The sequence below is a fragment of the Colossoma macropomum genome, unplaced genomic scaffold (genome assembly GCF_904425465.1).
Source record: "Colossoma macropomum unplaced genomic scaffold, Colossoma_macropomum, whole genome shotgun sequence".
In the NCBI taxonomy this organism is placed as follows: domain Eukaryota; kingdom Metazoa; phylum Chordata; class Actinopteri; order Characiformes; family Serrasalmidae; genus Colossoma; species Colossoma macropomum.
In genome coordinates, this window is record NW_023494796.1 from 9,680,135 (window position 1) to 9,691,050 (window position 10,916).

Here is a 10,916-nt window from a genome sequence, read left to right on the forward strand (position 1 = left end):
AGTTTGTCACCTGCAGCTACATTTTTGGTTGGACAATGCATTGATTAACTCTAGATGATTTTAAACTGCACTAAATCCAGTGTTTCCCAAATATAGGTTATACCTATGTATGTTTTAGAATAGCAGTGACTTTTGCACAAAACAGAGGGATGCAGTTAGTCACCACTCAGGAGGAGCTGTATTAAGTTTAGTGCCATTGTTTGCCCCCTGGCTGTAACCACATTATTTTATGCTGTAATTCATGTGTTTGGCATATGTAAAATACTAAAAATAAAAAAAGAAAAACAAAAAGGCAATTCGACATCATATTAAATACCCAGATTACATTATGAAGTAAAATAATTAGAATGAATGTTTTATGATGTGTTTATGAAATGTTTTATAGACTCAAATGTTAAAAATACTAAACTATCCATGATGTAATTAAAAATCTGAAGATAAGAAACTTTTACTAATATATTTTACACAATAGTTTTTTTTTAATGTTATTTTTAAAATCAAATCTCATCTAGGGCCTAGCAGGTCGCATATGAGATCGTGTATTTCCCTTAAAAAATTAAATTAAAGCACGAATAGTTATTAAGCCAAATGAAACAATATAAAAGGGATAAACACTGAAAAGCTGAACTTAAATACATGAAAGCAGAAAGCATTGGTAATCTAGGTAACTGTTTTTAGAAAAAACCTTTTATAGTTGTTTTACTGTGAAGTATCTGGTGAACACACCTCAAGAGAATCTTAAGCATCCAAAGGGAAATTGCACTGCAGCAGGGTCCTCACAGCTATGGTCAATGGAAACGACTGTTAGCACATGGTGTGTGTGGAACATAAGGTTAGCAAAGAAACTCCTCAATCAGTAATGAAAGTGGTAGTTTGCTTTCTAATTTCCACAAACCTTGATAGTATTTGTGTGGATATCTAGTCTACTGAAATATTTGATAATAATAATTGATATTTTGTGACAATCAGTGAGCTCAGCTTAAAGCATCCATGGTAAATTAACACAATGTAAAGCATGTAGCGGGACAAGGCCAGTGAAACCATCTATTTTCCCACTTACCATAAAGCATAGATATTTAGATTAATCTCGAGTTTAGATTAATTTTAGGGTTTATTCGCAGTCAGGGATCAGATTTGACCGAATTGCGGTATTTACATACAATCACTAGTGATGACTTTAATAAATGGTTATTTATTGATAGAAGTATTTAAGCACTAAATGATGGATTACAAAAGGTATAGAGGCACTAAATATTAGATTACCAGTTATAAAGTGAAACTGGAGGTGTTATCTAGTAATATACAGTGGTCTATCGTGTCAAATGCCACACTAAGATCAAGGAGGACTAGCAAAGACACATTTCCTTGGTCAGAGAATAATAAAAGATTGTTTACAATTTTCACTAATGCTGTCTCTGTACTATGATGTGGCCTAAAACCAGACTGAATTTTTTCATGTATATGATTCCTATGCAAATAGGAACTTAATTGTTTTGCCACAACTTTTTCCAAGATCTTTGATATAAAGGGGACATTTTTGGTTGAGCTCACAGTGCACAGAATCTGACAAACAAAATTTATTTTATTTACAGTAGTAAACAGAATAAACATTAGAATAAAATAGAATTGAATGTTCATTCCTACCACACACTCAGACCATCACACACACACACACACACACACACACACACACACACACAGTCACACCTGTAAACTTTGCATTGTGTATGTGTCTTAAGTTAAAGTGTTGAGTGCAGAAGCAGTTAAAGGATGTATAGTGGCAGAAAAGGGATCAGTGAGGTAACAGTCAGATAAGTGGGATAATAAGGCAGGTAAGTGAGATGCTAGAAGAAAACGCTGGTCTGAGACGGTCGTTACAGAGGATGGAATGTTGTGTTACTATGTACCATTTGAGAAACGCAGTTGTAATATTTGTGCATGTGTAATAATTAACTGTTCAGGAGAGTGATGGCTTGTGGGAAGAAGCTTCTCTGTAGCCTGGATGTCCTAATCCTCATCTGGCTGAAGCGCCGGCCTGAGGGAAGGAGCTGGAACAGGTGGTGTCCGGGGTGTGATGAGTCGGCTGAGATTTTCTCTGCACACTTTCTGGTTCTGGAAACATGCAGTTCCAGGGATGTGGGCAGCTTAACCCCAATTATCTTTTCTGCAGACCTGATGAGGCGCTGCAGTCTGTGGAGGTCGGCTGGGGTGTGCTTGGTGGCTCCTTTTGTAGCTGGTCATGTTCTGCAGGCACTTCCAGATGGCTGAAGCTCATTTTGTGGACATCATACAGCTCAGCTTGTTTGAGTAGCTCTTCTTTGCAGATCTGATTTGTTTATTCATGGTGTTCCCAGTGGTTGGTATAGTGTAGTGGGTAACCCCTCTACTTTCTACACTGTAGCCTAGGTTCAATCCCCCATCTGGGCAAGCATCTACACTATACCGGTAAGAATCCTTGGGCGAGACTCCTAACACTACCTAACTGCTAACACTGCCTACCCGTGTAAAAATGATCAAACTGTAAGTGGCTCTGGATAAGGGCTTCTGCCAAATGGCATAAATGTAAATGTAATGTAAATGTTCTGTGCCTGATTGTACAGAGCCTGATCCCCACTTCTATACACTACCTCTTTAGACTGGTGGAACTGTGTCAGTTTGGCATTAAACCAGGGCTTGTCACTGTTATTTAATGCGAGTCCTGGTGGGAACACAGGTGTCTTCATAAAAGCTGATATAGGATGTCACAGTATCTGTATATTCATCCAGGCAACTTGTAGCGTCCTCAAACAAAACTACAATCTGTTCATTCCAGTCCTGAAGCCTTCTTTAGCCTCGGTGGTCCACTTGTTCACAGTATTGACTACACACTTGAGCTTCTGCCTATAGGTTGGAAGGAGGTGGATTAGCGAGTGATCTGACAGGCCCAGAGAAGCGTGGGGAACAGAGCGATGAGCCCCCTTTAACACAGTGTAGCAGTGCTCTAAAATATTACCCTCCCAGGTGGGGCAGGTTACATGCTGTCTGTATTTAGGCAGTTCACTGGTAAGTTGCACTCTGCTGAAGTCCCCTAAATTGATAAAAACAGAGTCTGTGTGTTTGAGCTCTGTGCTGGTGATCTGATCTGCGAGCGTGTCTGTGCATGCCTGTAGACTCCGGTGAGAATGACAGAAGGAAAATTCCCACGGACAGTAAAAAGGTTTACAGTTTATAAAAAGTGATTCCAGGTTAGGACTGCACGTTTTTGTTAACACTGTGACTTTAGTTCACCAGCCTTGGTTCATATAAAAGCAGATTCCACTGTCTTCTTCTTCCCTGAGAGCTCTGTGGAGCGGTCTGCTCTGTAGAGGTTAAAGCCATGGAGCTGGAGTGTGCTGTCTGGGGTAGACTCAGTGAGCCAAGACTCAAGCGCAGCACAGCAGAGAGAGAAAAGTCCTTATTAGTTCTGTTTGGAAGGGAAAGTTTGTCTGATTTATTGGCTCAAGAGCAAAGATTTGCCATGTGAATGCTGGGGAGCTTAACCAGTTTAACCAGCGCTCCAGCGTGCTTCACCCGCCTGCATGTCCGTCTGCGTCTGCTGTAGAGAGCAGCCACTCCTCTCGCTAAAATGTGCAAATAATTTAAACCCTGTATGTCGTTGAAAATAGTTCAAAGACAGCATATCAAATGTTGAAACTGAGAAATTTTATTGTTTTTTGAAAAACATTTGCTCATTTTGAATTTGATGCCAACAGCACATTCCAAAAACGTTGGGACGGGGGCAAAAAAGGCTGGTAAAATTGTGTAATGCTAAAAAAACACCTGGTGTTTAATTGGAAACGGGTCAGTAACATTATTGGGTATAAAAAGAGCATCCCAGAGAGGATGAGTCTTTCAGAAATAAAGATGGGGAGGGGTTCACTACTCTGTGAAAGACGTTTCTCAATTTAAAACAGCAAAGAACTTTTGCTTTTCATCGTATAATAGTATCTCATTAAATATCATTAAAAATTATCTAATTAAATACAGACATGATTCTCTAGTGGAAATCATTGTATGAGCCCAGAAACACTTCTGAAAACCATTGTCTGTGAACACAGTTCATCACTGCATCCGCAAATGCAAGTTAAAACTCTAAAACGCAAAGAAGAAACCACATATAAACAGGATCCAGAAATGCTGCCACCTTCTCTGGGCCTGAGCTCATTTAAAATGGACTGAGGGGAAGTGGAAAAGTGTCCTGTGGTCCAACAAGTCAACATTTGAAATTCTTTTTGGAAATCATGGACACTGTGTCCTCTCAGCTAAAGACCACTCAGCTTGTTAACAGTGCACAGTTCAAAAGCCAGTATTTATGATGGCATAGGGATGCGTTAGTGCACATGGCATGGGTGACGTGCACATCTGTGAAGGCACCATTAATGCTGAATGGGGTATACATGTTTTGGCAACATATGCTGCCATCCATGCTTATTTCAGTAAGACAATGTCAACCCACATTCTGCATGTATTACAACAGTATTGCTCTGTATTAAAAGAGTCCGGGTGCTAAACTGACCTGCCTGCAGTCCAGACCTGTCACCCACTGAAAACATTTGGCACATTATGAAATGAAAAATACAACGAAGGAGATCCCGAACTGTTGAGGAGTTGCATTGTGGAAGTTATTGTTTTCAGAAATACAGCTCAGGGAGACCTCAGTGGAAATATTTACACTGTGGCCAAAAGTAAGTCAACACCCCTTTTTATTATTGAGTTCAAGTGTTTCAGCCAAACCTAACCTGCTAACAGGTGTAAAAAATCAAGCCCACAGCCTTGCAGTCTCCATCGACAAACAGTAGTAGAATGAGTCACACTGAAAAGCTCAGTGACGTTAAACGTCTGTCATAGGCCGACACCTTTGAAACAAGTCAGTTCATGAAATTTCTGCCCTGCTGGATCTGCCTCAGTCAACTGTGAGTGCTACTTTAGTGAAATGGAGGCATCTAGGATCAGCAACAGCTCAGCTGTGACACAGTAGACCACACAAACAGTTTCAGACTGTCTGTGGAAGCAACATCAGCACAAGAACTGTAACAAGCGCTTTATGAAATGGTTTTCATGGCCGAACTGCTGCACACAAAAGAAAGATTGCAGTGCAGAGTGTTGGCTGGAGTGGTGCAAAGCACACTGCCATCGAACACTGGTGCAGTGTAAACGTGTTCTCTGGAGTGATGTGTCACACTTCACTATCTGGTAGTCTGATGACATGAACAAGCTCATGTGGGTGTGATGGTCACATACTTTGGTATATGAATTTATTGGAATTTTCTTTGTGGGGCGATTTGAACAATTGTTTAAGGAAGACTATATATTTGGATTGTGTAAGTCAGAAAAATCCCTTTGTTCTATTTTAAAGAATAGTGATCACTGTCGTGATTACTTAAGGTCGATTTCATATCATATCGAGGTCATATCAGGCCTGTCCAAATAGCAAGGCGTCCATTGTGGAGCGTCTTCATTTAAATATTTCTCTGAGGGCTTGTTGGAAATATTTTGGGAGCACTCCACTTATCAATAGGGTTAAAGGATTCCAGAGAGTTAGAGAGGTTTAGTACTGTTTAGTATTGATTAGCCTTTCTTGGTTTGAAGATGTTCTAGAAAAGCTGTTCATAAAAGCTTTTCAGAGAATATGGCAAAACATTTGAAGCTTCCGTCTACCTGTAAATATTGATCCAAATTGTTCAAATCATTCAAGCAAAATCTCTTTGATCCAATTTAAAGTATCAGAACTCAGGTTTCACACCTGACCACATGCCACGTTGGATAATTTTATCAGGGAATGTTTATATATGCAGTGAAAACTGACAGCCCAAGTGAAAGCACAATGCATTCTATCTGACTTGGATATTATATATTTCTGTGTGACCATGTGAGTTCACTACAAACACTACATTCCTCGTAGTGCCCCAGTATCTCTCTATTGAATACTTTCTGTTTTCATGAAGTCTGTATAGAACCTGTTTTCACTACAGAGCTAGTAGTAGGTGGACACGGATATAATCAAGTATTTGACAGCATATGTACACAAACAGTTGTCTATCTTCATTTAACAGTAAGTCAACCACCAAGCAGCCAGAGTACCAGAGAATCAGAACAGGGAGAGACTGAAAGAAGAACCAGAACAGGGAGAGAGTGAAAGAAAAATGAGAGCAGGGAGAGAGAGTGAAAGGAGAATCAGAACAGGGACAGAGTGAAAAGAGAATCAGAACAGAGAGAGAGTGAAGGAAAATCAGAACGGAGAGTGAAAGAAGAATAAGAACAGAGAGAGAGAGTGACTGGAGAATCAGAACAGGGAGAGTGAAGTGATAGTCAAAATTGAGAGAGAGAGTGAAGGAGAATCAGACCTGACAGTGAAAGGAGAATCAGAACAGAGAGAGAGAGTGAAAGGAGAATCAGAGCAGAGAGAGAGAGTGAAAGGAGAATCAGAGCAGGGAGAGAGAGTGAAATGATAATCAATAGAGAGAGAGAGAGTGAAGGAGAATCAGAACTGACAGTGAAAGGAGAATCAGAACAGAGAGAGAAAGAGGAGAATCAGAATGGTGAGAAAGTGAAACGAGAATCAAAACAGAGAGAGAGTGAAAGGAGAACCAAAACAGAGAGAGAGTGAAAGGAGAATGAGAACAGAGACGAGAGTGAAAGGAGAATCAGAAAAGGGAGAGAGAGTGAAAGGAGGATCAGAACAGTGAGGAAGAGAGAAAACACAGTTATAACAGGAAGAAGGAGTAAAAGGCAAATCAAAACGAGAAATAGTGAATGGAGAATCAGAAGAGACAGAGTAAAAGGAGAGTCAAAACTGGGAGAGAGAGTGAAAGGAAGGTCAAAACTGGGAGAGAGAGTGAAAGGAAGGTCAAAACTGGGAGAGAGAGTGAAAGGAAAGTCAAAACTGGGAGAGAGAGCAAAAGGAGATTCAGAACAGGGAGAAGGAGCGAAAGGAGATCCAGAACAGGGAGAAGGAGTGGAAGTTTAACTATTATTGTGAATGGTGGGGTTAGGTATGACCAGGGTTGTGTGTTATTGCTGCAAGTGTCAGAGGGCAAGGTGAGAGCTAGAGGGAGAGAGCTAACAGTAAAAGCCGGGAGCTGACCTAGGACTCTGTTTTCCTTCCTGTATTCTGTTTGCTGTGCAGAGTTCTAAGTAAAGCTGTGCTATGGACAACGTCCTCCATTACATTTTATCAGACATTAAAATATTTTCTGACCTCTTACAGAGACAGCAGTGAGCTGTGAGGAGGACTTGAGGAGCAGGACATGCGAGAGAATTCACTCCTGGTGTATCTGTCGCATTTTCTGGCGCTTTACTATAAATTATTGTATGTTCAACATTATTACTGCCCAGGTCACAGGCTGATGACTTTCACTGATAGTTTAACGTTGATACAACACAGTGTTGAAATTTCATCTTGACCAAAATTATGATTATGATGAAAAATGAACAATGAAAGAATGTGTTCCTGCTATCTGGGTACACTTTGTGTCTGAGCTTCTAGCCAATGAGGATTAAGCTCTATCGTCATCAAGCTGCCTCTCAGCTCATATTTCATACTTTAAGGGGCAGTAGGCAGAAGGTCGCCGGTTCGATCCCCAGAGCCGACAGCACGTGACTGAGGTGCCCTTGAGCAACTGCTCCCCGGGCGCTGTGGATAGGGCTGCCCACCCAACTGCTCCCCGGGCGCTGTGGATAGGGCTGCCCACCCAACTGCTCCCCGGGCACTGTGAATAGGGCTGCCCACCCAACTGCTCCCCGGGCGCTGTGGATAGGGCTGCCCACCGCTCCGGGCAAGTGTGCTCACTGCCCCATAGTGTGTGTGCTCACTAGTGTATATGAGGTGTTTCACTGCATGGATGGGTTAAATGCGTAGGTGAAATTTCCCCATTGTGGGACTAATAAAGGTCTCTAAGTCTTAAATTGATGAATGTTTTTTGATTGTGACTTTTCAAATAAAAAAATTAGGCAGAATTTTGTTCAGCCTCGTCAGCCAATATCTCTGTGACCTTACAGCGGCCACCTTAGCTCTTGATTGATTAGTCCTATCTAGTTTAATTTGACATTCAAAAAGAGTTTCTGTTTCTTTTATTATAACAGATTATTAATGTGTTTTGTGGACAAATAAGTAATACTGGAAATTATTTTCTCTTTCTCAGTTCTCCTTATTTCAGTTAGATTACTGCAGAATTTTTAAAAATATTTTCCAATTTCAAATTTAAAGAGTTCCCAGGTTTTTCCATGCTTCCTGATTTAGCTTCATTCCAGTAGAACTGTATCAAGATGACTTCATGTTTTAATACAGATCTGTCCAGTTTCCAGTATGAATTATGCAAATATGCAAAGGTAGAATGATGTAGCACAGTATTAATTTGTATTGCTCGATGATCTGTCAGCAGGTGGTTAAATTAGCCACACCTGACTGGTCTTTAAGATGAAACCAACCACAGATCTTCTTGGGGCTGTTTAGATCTCGACCTGTTACACTATATAAGACCTGCTAAGTAGGTTATAACTGTAAAGAAACATCTTGTTTCCTGAAATATCCATGTTTCCAAAAAATACCCATAAACATCAGAGTGAGTTTTAATCACTTGGTGCATTAATACAGGAGTCAGTTGGTGTGTGTGGCCATATCCAGGTCCAGTCTCAGGCAATGCACTACCAACCTATTGTCACCCACCCCACCCCTGTTCTGTACATGGTTCTATAATTACAAGCAGCCAAAAAGAATTCTAATGAAACTGCAGTTTGCAGTTTGGTTGGTGAGATCAAACCCAGTACAAAACAATTAGCAGAGGAGGGTTTTGCTGAATCCCTTTGTGTTTCAGATAAACATCTGTACAAATCTACTTTAGATGTCTTGTCCTAGTCAGATTTTAGCTTTGTTAGATATTAATTATATAATGTTCTGTTCTTTGTTCCAGCTGTGTGAATCACGTTTAATAGCCACAGTGCAGCTGTTTTTCTTTATTTGTTAATGAAAAATAATGAAATCAGTTGTATTTAGTTAGTAACTGGAAAAAGTTATCAATTCATATATAAGTGGGGTGATATGGTATTTCTGCAAAACATTGAGCTGTGAGACATTGTACATGGCACTTTGTGCCTCTGCTTGAAGTCATGAAGATACTCTTACTTGTGATAACACTTGGTCTGAGGAGATGGTAGTGCAAGCATGTTTGTAGGTCAAAGTAGGATCAAAAATTCTGCTGTAGTGTCAGATATTGAATATCATACTGACTGTTGTGCCACTCCATAAACGCTGTCACAGTGAGCATAATTTCTGACCATTAAAGTAGCATGTGGGCACAAATGGGTATGCGTGCATCCAAATGATCTTTATGCCAGCATTAGAGTGCTGTAGTGCAGTTGTGCTGGCAGGATATAGAGACCTTATGCTGCATTCACGTTTTCTGTAGATGGACAACAGCAAACAGGATATTTCATTTTTTTCAGTGGAGCCACAACAGAAAATTCTGTCACCACAAGCAGCAACATTCCGCAGACTGCTTTGGTGAGCGGAACAATCCAGCAAGAGTTCAATTTTCCCAACTTTTGCCATCGACCACAGCAGTGGAATAAACCAGATGTTAATTTTTTCCACTGTAAATAAACAGTCTACACTGCTAAAGCTCTCCTGTAATTATCATCCATTTTCACTGGCTCAGTGACCATGGCAACGTTTGCGTGGCTTCATTGGAGCTGCACACCGTTATGAGGTGCAGAATGACTTTTTTTTCCAAAGCAATTATGTAAATGCAGTGTTGGTGTTTTCCAGACAGGTTGTTGTGCTTCTGGTCATGTCTCTCTTTCATTGTGCCCTTGAGGAACAACCATTTTATATTGGATGTCATTAAAACACATAATACACAGGAACATTACATAAATGGATTATTGAACACAAAAATAAAGCAGTTGGCTTTAATTTGGCTTTTTGTTTAACAACCCCAGTGCGTTGCTGCCATCAAGTTCTAAACAAGTTAATATTTTTCATGAAATGGTAAAATGTCTCACTTTCAACATCTGATATGTGTTCTATGTTCTGTAGTGAATAAAATATGAGTCTATGAAATTTGCAAATCATTGCATTCTATTTTTATTTACATTTATTTACATTTTACACAGCGTTCCAACTTTTTGGAATTGGGTTTGTAATTTAACATTATATTAAGTAGTCTTTTAATTTTTGAGACAGTTTGTTTACTCCAGTTGGAGTGAGGAAATTTCTCATTTCTCTCGTTTCCTAACTCTGCAGATTCAGAACCCCACAGACTGAGAGTGCTGAGTGGAGAAAGAGAGTGAATTCATTCCTGCTGGATCTGTGTTTGCAAGCAGCTCTCCATCAGAAAGACAACATTCAGACAACTGTAGAGACACTGATGTCATGTGGATATAGCAGAAAAGGAGAGTTCCTGCTGGATCTGTTCTCACGTATGAAGAACTATGAGACTCAGACAGGCAGGAGTTTTCTTCCAGCATTACAGCCAGTTTACCAGTCAGCTCCTGCAGTCTGGATCATAGACCTCTCAGAGAGAAAGAGCTCCCTCTTCCTAGAAGTGCTGAAACTCCAAACAGAGAAGAGACCAGTAGAGCTGACAGGCTGGTCAGATGAAGAGAGTGAAGTGAGGAGTTTCCTTCAGTGTCTGCCCTACATCTCCCAGCTGAGGTGAGTTTTAATCATTTATAATATCTGTAAAAGAACATTTAAGTTTTCATGTTGTAAGGTAATATTTAAAAAGGTTTTTGTCAGTTTTGCCAGATTTGAAACGTAGCGCCAGATCTACTGTGACGAGAAGAGTAAATAGCATGTTGGCAACGTTTGCTCTTCCATAAACGAGGATAACCAGCATATTTCGCAGAACTGCTAACGCTGCACGCTATTCACCACTAGGCTGACTTTGAATGACTTTGAA

At 40.3% G+C, this 10,916-nt stretch overlaps 1 protein-coding gene across 2 annotated transcripts in view; it reads left to right on the plus strand.

Moving 5' to 3' along the window:
* Window positions 1-10,916, plus strand: part of LOC118817074 — a 55,135-nt gene extending 44,219 nt beyond the window's left edge. For both annotated transcript variants that reach the window (XM_036583756.1, XM_036583757.1), the window contains one exon: window positions 10,259-10,916. In XM_036583756.1, the coding sequence (XP_036439649.1) occupies window positions 10,259-10,673 (415 nt within the window). In that variant the 3' untranslated portion in view covers window positions 10,674-10,916. The remainder of the gene's footprint in view (window positions 1-10,258) is intronic.